We start from the raw sequence: 16,771 nt of genomic DNA, 5'->3' as shown, positions 1-16,771 counted from the left end.
AACTCATGTTATTCGGAGAACAGTAAACTGATGCTGCTTGGTGAAGAGTAAACTACTTTTGCACAAATACTCTGATGTTTCTTGGCGCAAAGTTTACTGATGTTACTTTGTGTGTGTAAACTGATGTGTTTTTGCTTAACGTTAACTATTGTTAATTAGACCAAAGTAATATGCTTTTATTTTGGCGTAGTAAACGTATGTTTCATGCTACGAAGTAAAATGGTTTTGATACCAACACCAATTTATTTGATAAAATGATGCATCCGATCTTTCTGCAATATAATTATGGATTTGAATGAGCTTTTAGTGAAATATGGCCAACACATTACACAAATTATAAATTCTCCACATCGATATAATTATGGTTTTATTAAAAACATCAAAAAGATATATACATGAAATTCAATATAATATCCATGTACAAGGACACGTAAGAATGAAGTAACGTACATAATGTCCACACGTTTTTCAATAAAAAATATATTACATTTCAGCTTCGCCCTTGGAAAACCGGTCGTGATGCACGTGTACATATGTCGTTCAAGATATGCATGGAAAGTCCTCACTTTCTGCCTCAACTTGATTTTTGTTTCGAAGAGACTTCCTTTAAACGGAAGTCTTTAACGCGGAAAGTTGTTTTGGTCAGCCTGTGCTAACTGCACAGGCTTATTGGAGACGACACTGCGCACATGCATTAAGCACAGTTTTCCCAGACCGCGCCTTAAGTATTTTGTACGATTTAACGAATCAATTACAGCAATGTGAATGTAAATTCTTATGATAAGATTGAAACAAAAACATACAGTGTTATGATTGCAATCTGTAAAAGAAATCTATTGGATATAAGTTTAACTGTATTTAAATTATTATCGACTTTATTAACAGTTACTTGCATTTTTTCATTTAATTGTATAACAAAGTCTCTTAACAAATCGAATACAACATTCCCTGACTTGCATCGTTTCGTGAATGCCGCGTATACAATACATGTCTTAATCTTGCAAGCGAATGGCAATGATAGGTACATTAGTACTTCTGTGTTAAAGTTGTTGACGCTGACGTAAGCTGAATGCATAACACGCGCTTTAGCGAAATAAAAGAGCCTTTGCGAACGTAAATGGCCGAAAAGGTGTGTTTTCGTGAGTATAAACACGTTTCTCATACAAAAAAAAACAAAACAGAAAATCATTTTTAAAGTTAATTGTAACCGACATCGCTTGTGTGATTTTTAATAGCCCTTCACTGGGAACGCGTTAAGAAGAGCTAGAATTGAGCGTGTCTAACTACTTTCTTAATTTTAAATGACCTGTGCATACAATATACGTCAGCGATTACAAGGGGGTCGAACCTGCAACCCGCTTTAAACGATTCCATTGCACTCTATATTTCAGTATTGAAGAACGTCATTTGGTGCACAATTTAAGCTTTTGATGTACAATCCACTATAATATTCTCATTTTCGACATTCGCAATGGAAAATTTACCAAGGTGTATTTCAATGAGTGTTCTGTTTCAAGTAAAAGTACAAAGTGCTTATCTCTCCGTTATGACGTAACTACCCAATCAGATATGTCAAAACGCCAACGTTTATATTTAATTCATGGACGAAATCAATGTGCGGTCCAACGGAATATTAAGTTTTTATTGTTATCAAGATACACTCGAAATAGTTCACCTCATACAAATTTGATTTCGCATCTTTCGTCCCTTGCACTATTACTTTCTATGTCGTTACGCATATGTCAAAATTTCATAAAGTACGATTGTTATTCGTTTTAAATACGTGTTTGCATCTACCTGTTATCACATACGTGTTTGCATCTACCTGTTATCACATACGTGTTTGCATCTACCTGTTATCACATTTAATAGGTCACTGATGTTTTCATCGCTTACTTCTTGTGCGTTCATCTTTTTTTTAATTACGTCATATATCAATTTATTATCACTTAACTTGATATAAACCAAAAAAATCTACGGTTACTTAAATAAAGATTATCATATAACAGTATTCATATAAACCACCGGGCTTTTCTTCACAATCACAACACACTCTGCACTGTTTAATTAAGACCAGTTAATACGGTGTATTCCTATATTATCAACGCATTGCATAATACAGTCACGACGATTCATCATCCATACAGTTAAGACATTGTCTTGTAACAGATACGACTACCGGTGTGTCCAAACCACCGTTGTCCAAGGCATCCACCTTTATAATACTTGATGCTCAACCAAGAAGAATTGACTTTCATATCATCAAATCCGACCGTGGCATACAACCGTTGAACCGTTCTATAGCTATACCCGTCCTCTGTCATATATTTAACATGCATCTTGTACAAGGAGCGTTCATAGCTCTCCGTTCATGTCCGTGTACGGCATCTCGTCATCGATATTGATGTAAATCTGAAAGAAAGAGGTTATAATTTATCTCCGGTATGTAACATCTGTACCGAAATTATAAACTTCATTCTAAACTGTAAAACGTACTTAATACCGTAGTCGCATTGTTATTTCTAGTCAAATAACGTTGACGGTACGGACGGTTTCAATCTTTTTCGTCAATATAGCGCACAGCATTATCGACGGGTGGTCATCGCGTCATTACTATCTTATGAATACAACGTGTCGCAGGATTGTTGGTTTAACCCATTTATGCCTAGCGGACTCTCCAATCCTTCTAAATTGGATCAATTTATTTCCAAAATTATGGATGTCTAGTATAGTTATTTCTATATTTAGAATATTTGTTACAGAAATTCCTTTAAGCAAACAGCGCAGACCCTGATGAGACGCCGCATCATGCGGCGTTTCATCTGGGTCTATGCTGTTTGCCAATGCCTTTTTTAGACATTAGGCATAAATGGGTTAACGAACGGCTAGTAAAATGTTTTGCGATTTAAATACGCGTATATCAGCGTTGGCACTTCGACCATTTTTGTTTTACAGCAGATCGGACTCTCCTATTGCCCGTACTACTTGTACCTGTGTGTCGTCCAGCATCGCTTGAAGCCTCGCTTTGAGATCGTTAAAGTCCGGTCTGGCTTCCGGCTGTTCTTGCCAGCACTGTAGCATCAACCGGTACCTGTAGTTGGAACAAGCGCATTTCAGATTATCAAATATTAATATATCCTTTTCCAAAATGCAATAAAAGTATGCAGTGTTACTTCAAAGAACATGCATCCTGACTGAATGCAGACATCGACATACAACAGGAATTCGCCAAAAACACAGTAAATGCACATTAAACGAAGCTCAACTTTCAACTTAGCCCCCAATGAAAGGCATCGCAATTTTGCAGACACACATCAGATATACAAAATAACTACATAGGCATGTCTAAGCTTTTATATCATTGGAGTAGGACCTCAAAAATTGGCACAACTTTAAAATGGATTACGGAGAGATACCCTATTATTTACTTGTATGTTGCCTATGCGCCCATGACAACCGAAAAGACTACGTAAAGCATACAATCGCTTTACCTATGGCGGCATTGTATAAATTCTGTGAAAAGGCAGTGCCAAATTGCTGCTCCTACATGGATCGGCATGTTATTATTATTGTGAGCGGTGAGCAATTGTTGTGAATATCACGTACAGTGCCATGTCACTGTGCCTGGGTCGACACAGACGGTAGCCCTGCTTGAGGAGCGAACAGAACTGCTGGGTATCCATCCCGTGGTACGGGGTGCCGCCAAACGTGGCGATCTCCCATAGCAACACTCCGAACGACCACCTGCAAAAGAGCATGGACTCATTGGTAATATACATGTACATGCATATTCCATAGCAACACAACAAGCGGTCACATGCAGCTGTACAGGATTAATTGGTATAAATAATTGCTATGAATCTATAATGATCTTATGTAGCCAGCCACTGTTTTAAGTCTTTGCAGATGATTTCGCTCGTTGTGTCTTACCATTCTAGATGTAGATTTCATTTTTGTGCAATGTTTTATGGCGTTTTGTTTGATGTATCCGCTATCTATATTTAAGTATATGTATTTCATTATACAATCATGTGTCTCTAAATAAACTACGCAAACGTTTATAAAAGGTACATGTTATGTTAATAATGTTAAGGAGCAAGCTTGTGCTTTTTGCACTTTCATTTAACATAACATTTATTTATTAAATATAGGACCAGTGTCAATGTGCTCACTGTATATGATTCAACATGTGTAAAATAAAGTCTCGTTTAACCCATTTATGCCTAGCGTCTAGAAAAAAGGCCTTGACAAACAGCGTAGACACAGATGAGACGCCGAATGATGCGGCATCTCATCAGGGTCTGCGCTGTTTGCTTACAGGAATATCTGTAAGTTATATTCGAAATATTGAAATAAATATACTAGACATACCTAATTTGTGAAATAAATTGATCCAATTTAGAAGGATGGGAGAGTCCACTAAGCATAAATGGGTTAATTGTAGTGATATGACAAGTCGTGTACCGGACATACTCACACGTCGCTCTGCATGGTGTAGGTGTTACTGAATATAGACTCCAGGGCCAGCCATCGGACTGGCACTTTCGACTGGAATGAAAAACATGCAGCTTCAAAAAGTAACATTTCACCCGATCATCACATGAAGAAAAAAAACAGACCTTTTGCATAATTAATTAATTAATTAATTAATTAATTCTCTATTATGAATATTTTATTACGCGTCGTATTTAAATAATATTTGAATAAGAATTGACGGCTAATAAGAACATATGTTAACACCTTACGTGCTAACTCGATTGTTAAACTTAATTTACAAGAGATGGTATTACAAACTTAGTTAAAACAGTATGACCCCTCGTTATACGGTGCGAGGTTGTTTAACACATTTAATATCTCAGTATGTCTGTATTCTACTGTTCGAGGAGACATCTTAAATATTTGAGGTAGAGCCTCACACAATAATACATTAAGATTCTCACAAACGCAAACAAAAAGTATTTCGGACATCCCCGTAGTACTCTGCCCATTGTACACTCATTATATATCAATATATAATAGTGATGTGTGTATGCTCACCCGTGTAGTTTTCACGTAGGTATCATCGTTCTTAGAGAGCCCGAAGTCGGCAACCTTGGCCACGTAGTTGTCATCTAGAAGCACGTTCCTAGCAGCCATGTCACGGTGGATTATCTAGCGGTAAAATACACCATAGCAACGTTATGTTATTGGTAAAAAAGCCAGATCCTGCATGTGCGTTAGGTATCAACCGCACAGGCTAATCAGCGACGACACTTTTCTTTAAACTGGCTTTTCGTTCAGACGACATCTTTAAAACAAAATTTTTCCCTAAGAACGGACCGTCCTTGATTAGCCTGTGTGGACCACACACGCTTATATGGGGCGATACTTTGATAATTAATGCACATTCATTAACCCATTTATGCCTAGCGTCTAGAAAAAAGGCCTTGCTTAACAGCGTAGACCCAGATGAGACGCCGCATCATGCGGCGTCTCATCAGGGTCTGCGTTGTTTGCTTTAAGGAATTTTTGTAAGAAATATTCTAAATATAGAAATAAATATACTAGACATCCCTAATTTTGGAAATAAATTGATCCAATTTAGAAGGATGGGAGAGACCATTAGGCATAAATATGTTATGCCGGTTTTCCAAGATCGCTCCTCGACTGTTGGTTATTGTCGTATTTGCTGCTTTTCCAAGAAAGTTGTCATCGAATAAGGCATTTATAACTTCCCGTAATTGCGAGGAAAAAACAACAACCTCTATATGTAAGAAAAGTTCAAGTTTTGTGACATCAGCAAGAGTTTAACTATAAAAAACCGAAGCAATGCATGCACGAGTCTTTAGTGAAAGGACTTTACAAGGTGTGGAACTGTCGGCATGTTAAGCAGTGTATTGGCGAGTTGATATAAGCAGTTTAGATATAAATAAGAATTCGTTTACAAAGAACGAACGCCAAACGTAAACAGAGAGCATAGGCGGAACAAAGGGGGGGGGGGCGCGGACGCGGCGTACGCCCCCCCCCCCCCCCCCCAAAATCTCCAAAGTAAAGTAAATTCATTTGATGTTTTACACTTAACTAGATCTAAATCACCTTTATAAACTTGTCAAAGCCTTCAAAATCACTAAAATCGTGGAGCTTCCGGGGGGGGGGGGGGGGGGCTTTGCCCCCCTGGACCCCCAAAACTATAAACTATGTACTTTTTTGGCATTATAAGAAGGTACTTTGATAAAGTATATAAGGCTTGACATGCTCGAGAAGTGGTTGTCAAAGCCTTCAAAATCACTAAAATAATGGAGCTTCCGGGGGGGGGGGGGGGGGTTCGCCCCCCTGGACCCCCAAAACTATAAACTATGCACATTTTGGGCATTATAAGAAGTAACTTTGATGAAAGTATATAAGGCGTGACATGCTCGAGAAGTGGTTGCCAAAGCCTTCAAAATCACTAAAATCGTGACGCTTCCCGGGGGCTTCGCCCCTCTAGACCCCTAAACGATAAACTATTCATTTTTTGGCATTACACGAAGGTACTTTGATGAAAGTATATAAGGCGTGACATGCTCGAGAAGTGGTTGTCAAAGCCTTCAAAATCACTAAAATCGTGGAGCTTCCGGGAGGGCTTCGCCCCCCCCCCCCCCCCCCTGGACTCCCAAAACTATAAACTATGCACTTTTTTGGCATTATAAGGAAGTACTTTGATGAAAGTATATAAGGCGTGACATGCTCGAGAAGTGGTTGTCAAAGCCTTCAAAATCATTAAAATCGTGAAGCTTCCGGGGGGCTTCGCCTCCCTGGACTCCCTAAACGATAAACTATGCACTTTTTTGGCATAAAAGAAGGTACTTTGATGAAAGTATATAAGGCCTGACATGCTCGAGAAGTGGTTGTCAAAGCCTTCAAAATCATTAAAATCGTGAAGCTTCCGGGGGGCTTCGCCTCCCTGGACCCCCTAAACGACAAACTATGCACTTTTTTGGCATTAAAAGAAGGTACTTTGATGAAAGTATATAAGGCCTGACATGCTCGAGAAGTGGTTGTCAAAGCCTTCAAAATCATTAAAATCGTGAAGCTTCCGGGGGGCTTTGCCCCCTGGACCCCCTAAACGACAAACTATGCACTTTTTTGCATTATAAGAAGGTACTTTGATGAAAGTATAAGGCGTGACATGCTCGAGAAGTGGTTGTCAGAGCCTTCGAAATCACTAAAATCGTGAAGCTTCCGGTGGGCATCGTCACCTGGACCCCCTAGCAGAGCTTTGCCCTGCACCCGCCAGGGGCCCTAGCGTCCCCCTTGATCCCCAGCAAATCTTTCAATATCCCGCCCCCCCCCCCCTAACCAGAAATCCTGGATCCGCCCCTGGAGAGCAATAACCAATAATTTTATTTCACCATTGTATCATTTTCACTTACGGTTCAAATGTATTATGTGAATTTTACACCCACATATTTTTACATTTATTCATGATATTTATATTTGTCATTGACAAATTTTATATTTTCAAAATCGGTTCATCATTAGGAAATGCTCGATTAGAACAATATGTGCTCGTCACGGAGAAAAAAAATACCGAAAAATCTTTTTGAACGATTATCAACACAAATTTACAAAAACAGCCAATATTGATTTGGAATTTGAATACGCGAGATGAAGACGCCGCAACATTAAATGATCTACAGTTTGGAAGATCTTCACCCCCCAAAAGATACCAGATCATGCCAATATGGGTGACGGGTACCTGTCTGTCTGCTAGGTGTGACATTCCGCTGGCCACATCGAGCGCGAACTTGAGCATGTTCGAGTAAGACAGCGCAGACGTGTTCTGAACGTTGCTGTACATCTTCTGTCTCCGCTTCCGGCTCTCGCGGAGATGCGTGCGTAGATCACCATGGGGACAATATTCCATGGCCAGGTATAATGTGCCTTAATACAAAAATAAAGAATTGTATATACGTTGGAGCATTCTGTTTGCAAACAACCAGATCGTTGTTCTTGTAATATAAAAGCCGTAATAGCATTACTGAATCAAAGAAGTTAAAACAATGTTGATGCTATTGCATTGTTAATGTCTCATGATGTTGATGGCAAACAATAGATGTAAATTTCTCGTAGCAGATAAATAATAATATTTGTATTAATAACAACAAAAACAATAATAATAAAGAATAATTGTTTAGTATTATAAACGGGCCCCCATAAATTCGTACCGCCAATGTTGCAAGATCCGACGAGGCACACGACGTTGGGATGGTGACCTACTTTCTTCAGGATCATCAACTCGTTCATAAAGTCCGTCTTATCCTTCTCGGAGGCGTTTGCTGCAAACAGCCATACGTGTAACGTCAGACGTAGTTGAAACAGCCACACGTGTGGCGTCAGACGTAGTGCAAATAGTAACACGTGAGACGTCAGATGTAATGCAAACAGCCATACGTGTGACGTCAGACGTAGAGCAAACAGTAACATGTGTGACGTCAGACAATGTGCAAATAGCCGAACGTGTGACGTCAGACGTAATGCAAACAGCCATACGTGAGACGTCAGACGTAGTACAAACAGCCACATGTGTGACGCCATATGTATTGCTAACAGTCAAACGTGAGACGTCATAAGTAGTACAAACAGCCACACGTGTGACGTCAGACGTAGTGCTAACAGACACACGTGTGACGTCAGGCGTAGTACAAACAGCCATACGTGATTCATCAGACGTATTACAAACAGCCACACGTGTGACGTCAGACGTTGTGCAAACAGCCATACCTGTGATGTAAGACGTAGTGCAAACAGCCATACGTGAGACTTAAGACGAAGTACAAACAGCCACACATGTGACGTCAGTCGTAATGCAAACAGCCACACGCGTGACGTCAGATGTAGTACAAACAGCCACATGTGTGACGTCAGACGTAGTTCAAATAGCCACACGTGAGACATCAGACATAGTGCAAACAGCCGTACGTGAGACGTCATGCGTAATGCAAACAGCCAAACATGTGACGACAGACGTAGTACAAAAAGCCACACATGTGACCTCATGCGTAGTGCAAACAGCCACATGTGTGACGTCAGACGTAGTGCCAACAGCCACATATGTGATGTAAAACGTAGTGCAAACAGACACACGTATGACGTCAGACGTAGTGCAAAAAGCCCCACGTGAGACGTCAGACGTAATGCAAACAGCCAATCGAATGACGTCAGACGTAGTGCAAACAGCCACACATGTTGTGTAAGACGTAGTGCAAACAGCAACACGTGTGACGCCATACTTGGTGCAACAAGCCACTAGTTTGACGTCAGACGTTATGCCAAAAGCCACATGTGCGACGTCAGTTACGCTTTTACACGTTACAACGTTCAAACGTATGAAGCCATGTTAACTTCCTCATCCAAGTTACAATACATTATACTATGCATCGATGGACATTGTGCTACGTTCATTTATGCAATTTAAGTGGTAAACATGTTGGCAAGTAAAAAAAAAATATAGCTTAAGTTGTTCCATAGTCTCGGCTCATTGTCATCCGTTTAAATAGCTACGGATAATATAAGGGCTAACGGACATCTACCTTTCAGCGACTTTAGCGCTACGGCCACGTCGTGACTTCGGATGTTCTTGATGAAGGCTTTACGGACTTGCCCGAACTGACCCTGACCGAGCTTATCCGAAGTAAAAACGAGGTTTGCCTTGGTTATCTCCCATGGTCCGCACTGGACCTGCTCGTACAAATGAGGTTCCGCATCCTCGTTGCTTCGGACCTGAACAATTATTAAATCCACAACTATACAGAAATAAGAATGTTTGCATTTCATGTTAATTATAAATTTCCCTTTTTCAATGCACTGCATAGGTGGGACTATGAATACAACATGATGATAACGTTGACGACGCAGCCAATAGTGAAATTAATTGGCGACGACGAAAATGATGTTGTTGATGGTGATGAAGGTGGTGGTGGTATTGTTTGTCATGATGATGTAGATTATGTTAACACTGCACTTTGCAGTGTTCTTCGATTTCTTCGCACAACACTTTATTTGGTTTACAAAACCCTGCACCCATGCACTTTCTTTAGAGGACACATCAATTACTACGACCCAGGACTCACTTTAAATCACATTGTGCCTAATCTACTTGGAACATCACTTACATTACACTATGTTGCGCTTACTTTAAACCACACAGAACTAGCATAATAGTGGTGAAATGCATGATGGTTTGGATAATAGCAATGATCATGAGATGGAGACGATTAAGAAGAAAACAGGATGTATGATGATGAATAAGTTGATGGGCAAGAGGAAAAAGATGTATATATTTATGTTTTGTTTGTTTAAATGATAGAAGTATTGTTGTGCAAGAGTGCCACTTAGATACGTATTTTTACGCATTTGAAGTCCCTTAGAAAGTTTAATTAAATCAAAGACCTTTCAAACTATTTTCAAGTTTTAAAACCTTACCGGTAAATTCTAACCCTTAGATACTGATGAGCGGCAAACAGCATAAAACCTGAACAGACTGCGAGTAACTCGCAGGCTGTTCGGCTTTTATGCTCTTTGCACCTAGCCATTTTCACTATGCTTCTGAGAGGGAAAGGGTTAACATAACTTGCTCACCGATGACAGACGTGTCAGCTGATTGGCAATGTCCGTCTGCCGCGGCCGAATACACAGAAAGTAGAGGACAGTCGAGGAGAGAGCTATAAATAGCAACACGATGATCACCACTAGCAACGAGACCGTCGACGGCTTTCTGATTTCCGATTCCTCCGGAAGTAGGTTATTGTTGTAGATAAATGGGTCTGAAAACAAAAGCGACATACACGATTATATACATGTATTTTATTTTATGACAGCAATTAATTTGAAAAAAAAACATGGAAAAAAAACTGCCTCAAACTGCTTTTTTTAGTAGGAGTTAAAACTGTTTCAATAAAATTAAGGCCCTTTTTAGATTTTTTTTATTAATATAAACATTATTAATTTAAAAAAAGGCCGACAACAACAAATTTGGCGTTAAATTCACGGGCACGTTTAAGTATATTTTCCGTACCCGGTTCATGTAAGTATACTAAAGAGTACCCGGGGTACATTTAAGTATTACCCGAGCCGACAATGACCAATCGAGCTTCAGTTACCTAGAGCCAGTGGAGAACACATCCAATTTAAGGTGCAGAGCAAATGTTCCACACGCAAATCGAATTAAAAACATAAAATAAAACACTAATTGAACATTCCAGTCTCCGAGATATGTACTTCTAACAATCGCAACAAAGATCTTGCATGAAAACAAGGCAATATATTTACCGCAAATGAAAATAGCAACAGAAACTCTGACAAACTGATCTCAGTGCAACTCATAAAACAAAATTGATCTAAAACAGAGATTCCGTCTACTTATGTATGATGCATATTTGCGAATAACGCAATCTCAGTGGTGTGGCGGATATGATGTTTGCCGTGCGACCCAGAGGTCACATATTGAGCGTTCAGAGATCTTTCAAAGGACACGAACAACTAATTCATTCAAGAAATAAACCGTGGTTAAAATAAGACCAAAGCGAAAGGCTTCAACACACTCGAGTCAATATAAATGGACTGTTTTATTGATATTTTGTAAAACATTCTCGAAATAGCGTGTTTTTGCAATATCACACCCTTATATTAAAAAACGGTCGCGATTTTGTAAACAATTTGACAGAAAGCTCATGCATTGAGTCAAAAATGTTGTTAAATTATACCCAACACATATAACAAGCTACCTTAAATAATGATACGAGAAGTTGATAAAACTAAATAGAATGTTTAAGTCATCCTACTTTTTTTCATTAGCTTCAAATGTGTATTCCGAAACAAGAGGGCCTGAAAGGCCCAAAGTCGCTCACCTGAGATGCAAAGAAATGACCTGTTTTTCAGCCCAAGATATGAATACAACAAATGTTCTAACCAAGTATCATGAAGAATAAACAACAAATGGCCCCCTGGCGGCCATGTTTTTCAACAGACCTGAACCATTTTTGAATTCGTCCAAGATATCATTAGGACAAATCTTCTGACAAAGTTTCCTGAAGATCAGACAATAAATGTGGCCGCTACAGTGTGAACAAGGCAAATATTCATGACGCACAACGGAAAACAGACAATTGACAAGAGGTGATTCCAAAAGTTCACCATGAGCAAAAGATATTATGCTCATAAAGATTGTCACCATGTTTGAAGATGATATTATTAAAACTAATTGAGTAAACTAAATCAAGATATGATAACAACATTTGCACTCAGCAAGTGTCATTCAGATTGAACTAAAATGTGACTAAAAGTATTCACAATGTTTCACTATAAACAACTGTAGACATACAAAAACTACCACCTCCTGAGTGCCTTGTTTATTTTACCAGAAATGTGAACCCTTCAGGGGAAATTTTAGTGAGCATTACTAGTATGTTGATGAATAAAGAGTTCTCTCAAATTCCTGAGTAAAAGCTACTGCTCATTCTATAAATAGAAAGTTCTGAGATCAGTTCCTTTCTGGCATTTGATTCCAAGAATTAAACCTACAGAAAAAATCGAAATTAAAAAATCTACACTAATCTGCAGAGATTTCTTAGTTACCGGTATATAACAAAAGCATCACAAAATGTCTGGAAGAGGTAAACTAGCAGGAAGGAAGAGGAAAGCTCAGACAAAACTGCCAGAAAATCAGGAAACTAGAGTGTTCAGTCATGCTTTTTTATTATATAAATATAAGGAAAGAGACCCCCCCCCTGGCGGCCATGTTTTTTTACCGATCCAAACCATTTTCGAACTCAATTGTCGCATCCAGGAAACAAATGTTCTGACCAAATTTCACGAAGATTGGGCCAAAAATGTGTCTTCTAGACTGTTCACATGTTTTCACTATATACATATAGAGAAAACTGCCCCACCCCATGGCGGCCATGTTTTCCACCCATCAAAACCATTTTCGAACTCGTCCGAGATAAATATAAAATCGATGTTGAGTACAAATTTTATGATGATTAGGCAACAAATGTGTCTTCTAGAGTGTTCACAAGCTTTTTTTACTATATAAATATAAGGAAAATGACCCCCCCCCCCTGGCGACCATGTTTTTTTACCGATCCAAACCATTTTCGAACTCAACCGTCATATCCAAAAAACACATGTTCTGACCTAATTTTATGAAGATTGGACCAAAAATGTGACTTCTAGAGTGTTCACATACTTTCACTATACATGTGTATACATATAAAGAAAATTGACCCGCCCCTTTGGCGGCCATGATTTTTCACCGATCTGGACCTTTTTTGAACTCGTCGAGATATCAATAAAACCAATGTTTTGACCAAGTTTCATGATGATTGGGCAAAAATTGTGACTTCTAGAGTGTTCACAAGGTTTCTCTATAGCCATATAAGGAATACTGCCCCGCCCCCTGGCGGCCGTGTTTTTCAACGGAACGAAACCATTTTTGAACTCAAGCAACATATCATTTAGACAAAAATTTTGACAAACTTACATGAAGATTGTGCATCTAATGTGACTTCTACAGTGTTCACAAGGTTTTTGGTTTGTTTACCTAGGCTAATCAGGGACGACACTTTCCGCTTTTATGGCATTTTTCGTTTAAATGAAGTCCCTTCCAATTTAGGCGGAAAGTGTTGTCCCTGATTAGCCTGTGCGGACTGCACAGGCTAATCTGGGACGACACTTTACGCACATGCATTATGCCCAGTTTTCTCAGAACACGACTCATATGGTCAATATACGCCTAATGAAGCTTTTGATGCAATCTGCCGTGTATCAGTATGCCAAACTAAACACAATGCTTTCATACCCGTCGATGCCAAACTAAACACAATGCTTTCATACCCGTCGATGCCAAACTAAACACAATGCTTTCATACCCGTCGATGCCAAACTAAACACAATGCTTTCATACCCGTCGATGCCAAACTAAACACAATGCTTTCATACCCGTCGATGCCAAACTAAACACAATGCTTTCATACCCGTCGATGCCAAACTAACACCGTGCTTTCATACCCGTTGATGCCAAACTAACACCGTGCTTTCATACCCGTCGATGCCAATCTAAATACCGTGCTTTCATACCCGTTGATGCTAAACTTAACACCGTGCGTTCATACCCGTCGATGCCAAACTAAACACCGTGTTTTATTTTCCGTCGATGCCAAACTAAACACCGTGCTTTCATACCCGTCGGTTTCTTCTGCGTGCAGTAACGCCCCTCCCAGTCCGTATCACAGCCGGTATCGCAGACGCCGCTGCTTTTGTTGCAGGACGCCCCCTGGCGGCAATGCCCGCATGTGCCTCCGCAGCTGCCTCCGTAACGACCGTCGGGGCACTCTAGACAAATTTAAGAGTTAAGACAGTTCAATATAAGGCAGATTATCACCTTCCAATGTAAGTGAATAGCCACTTGGAGGCCAAAAAGCTATCATTGTGCACAAATGATGACAGGCCCTTTTGGCTGCTAAAAGACGATTACTTTGCATTTAATCGACTTGCATTATTTACCGATTGCTATTTTCAAAAGCATCAGCAGATACAATTGTAAAATCAAATTTGAATTCATCTACCCTTGATTAAACTATTTTATTGGAACGGCTTGTTTGCGATACGATAAAGGCGGCTATGCATGGTCGGCCGGAATAACCTTAACCGAAAAATTGCGTCTATTCATAAAGGGAGGCGGAAAACTACAACGGGCGAGGCATGGTCAGGTGTGATAACCCCAAAAAAGGGTTAGGGTAAGGGTTAGGGTTAGGGGTCGGGTTAGGGTTAGGGTTGGGTTTAGGCTAACACAAACCCTAACCCGACCCCTAACACTAACCCAAATCCTAACCCTAACCCTCTAACCCCCCCTTGCGCAATACCATACCATGCCTCGCCCGTTGTCGTTTTCCGCCTCCCATTCATAAAGTCGTATTCGTAAACAATAGCAGAAGATAACTGCGTAAAATTATCATTTCGAAACACTACCTAAAGACTCGAAATATGAAATTAATGGCAATACAAATGAATAATTTTTATATAAATAAATAACTAATGCATATTAAATAGCAACTGCTGTTTTGTCTGAGTAACGATTATTTTACGTGATTCATAATGTCTTATCAGTTGGTAAAGATACAAAAATCTGACCGATTTATTTGCGATTCTTACGAAATGGTGTTTTTATCTGAAAGTGCTTGGTCTAATTTGTAAATGAGACATGTACTGTAAGTAATCTGCGACCGAAATCTGAATAAATAAATTCATCAAAACGATAAAGTACCGGAAATTACGTCCTAAAATGTCAAGCCTGGATGTTAAAGGTTGAAAACCAACATAAGGTACCAATAGTTAGTGCATTAAGGCAAATTTTAACAAGAAGATATTTTACGTTGTTATAATAAAGAAAAGAGAATCGTGTACTTTATAAAGACTAAATTATACTAAATATCCAGTATAATAATAAAATGACAAGCAGCTGCCACCAACAATATACGCACACTATCGACCCAGCGTTTTTTTATTTAATGCATTGCTATTTAGGCTTATATGAAGGTTTCAGCGTATTCACAAGTCTTGATTTCAGAAAAATTATGTCCTTATCTGCAAAAATTGAATTTATAGACTCATATAAAATATGCATCAATATAATTATATGCATCAATATCAAGAAAAATCGCTAGGTGATATCGTGTTTTTTTTTCACCGCAATTCCAACCAGTGACCTCTCCGAAAAAATAAAAGGCGCGAGTACTGCGTCATTCAGGCTTAAAACGTTGAAATGTAGAAGATAAATAAATATTCACAAAATAATCGATGAAAAAAAGTGTTGTAAACATTTTTCTATTTTGTTCGATTAATTATTATCCGTGGCCGAAAATAATACTTTAACATGGTTATTCATCATGTGAATCTAATATAAACATTTTTTTTTAATCTTTGACGTGTTTGTTTTCATTTTGCCTATATGTTAATACTCTCTTACACATAACTTTTATGTATTGGGAAATACTAAAACATATGTAATTAAATTACAACGTTTATTAACCAAGCAAACAGATATCATAAACCAAGCAATAGCTTAAAAGACAACAAGTAACCTTCGAGGCAGTATAGTCCTTGGTACCCGGCTAGACAGCCCTGTGTACAGATGCCCGTGGCTCGATCACACTGGTTCTCGGCACATTGACCGCACCGCTTCAGGCAGTCTTCACCGTATATGCCAACTGGGCAGGCTGTGAAAAAGTTGTATTGCAGGGTAAAAAATTATTATTCCCAAATGGCATGCTTAGTTGTATAAAGAAATACAAGTTAAATGATCATTTTGTTTAACAAAATATCATTGTAAATTAATGGAAGGACTTATATTTGCATACCTGTGTAAAGTTAAACAAGTACACGCATGACATTTACTTTTACCTTGATGTCCTTAATTATTCACTGTTTGATATCATTGCAGTGTTTGCCTTAATAGAGATCCGATTTAATGCAAGACGTGTTATGTTTTGCTATAAAAACTGCAACACATAATTCTGAACAGTCTTGATATATTATGACATTTGAATTTTAGAGACATAATATTTAACCGCATCTCGTTAAATATAACTTTGTGTGCAATATTGACATATCGCGCATGCGCATTTAGCGGCAACTCACGTGTTCTGCACGTGTGTCCCATCCATCCCGCCATGCATCCCGAGTTGCATGCGCCCACCACGGGGTCACAGGTACCGGACATGCAGTGACCGCAGTGGAAGTCGCATTCCTGACC

The 16,771-nt window shown here is 39.1% G+C and overlaps 1 protein-coding gene across 1 annotated transcript in view; it reads right to left on the bottom strand.

The window, feature by feature from the left end:
• Positions 1 to 354: 354 nt before the first annotated feature.
• The window catches only part of LOC127861419 (proto-oncogene tyrosine-protein kinase receptor Ret-like), a 45,278-nt gene continuing 28,861 nt past the window's right edge, over positions 355 to 16,771 (bottom strand). Inside the window, exons 6-17 of the mRNA XM_052399887.1 lie at positions 16,657 to 16,771; positions 16,101 to 16,235; positions 14,203 to 14,352; positions 10,600 to 10,784; positions 9,552 to 9,741; positions 8,187 to 8,297; positions 7,718 to 7,902; positions 5,038 to 5,151; positions 4,478 to 4,548; positions 3,607 to 3,744; positions 2,992 to 3,091; positions 355 to 2,412 (exon numbers count right to left, since the gene is read on the bottom strand). The exon at positions 16,657 to 16,771 is cut by the window's right edge and continues 20 nt beyond it. Coding sequence (XP_052255847.1) covers positions 2,356 to 2,412; positions 2,992 to 3,091; positions 3,607 to 3,744; positions 4,478 to 4,548; positions 5,038 to 5,151; positions 7,718 to 7,902; positions 8,187 to 8,297; positions 9,552 to 9,741; positions 10,600 to 10,784; positions 14,203 to 14,352; positions 16,101 to 16,235; positions 16,657 to 16,771 — 1,551 coding nt within the window. The 3' untranslated portion in view covers positions 355 to 2,355. The remainder of the gene's footprint in view (positions 2,413 to 2,991; positions 3,092 to 3,606; positions 3,745 to 4,477; positions 4,549 to 5,037; positions 5,152 to 7,717; positions 7,903 to 8,186; positions 8,298 to 9,551; positions 9,742 to 10,599; positions 10,785 to 14,202; positions 14,353 to 16,100; positions 16,236 to 16,656) is intronic.

Source organism: Dreissena polymorpha, chromosome 16 (assembly GCF_020536995.1).
Source record: "Dreissena polymorpha isolate Duluth1 chromosome 16, UMN_Dpol_1.0, whole genome shotgun sequence".
NCBI classification, from domain to species: Eukaryota; Metazoa; Mollusca; class Bivalvia; order Myida; family Dreissenidae; genus Dreissena; species Dreissena polymorpha.
Note: the sequence above shows the minus strand (reverse complement) of the source record. Positions and strands in the feature narration are given on the sequence as shown.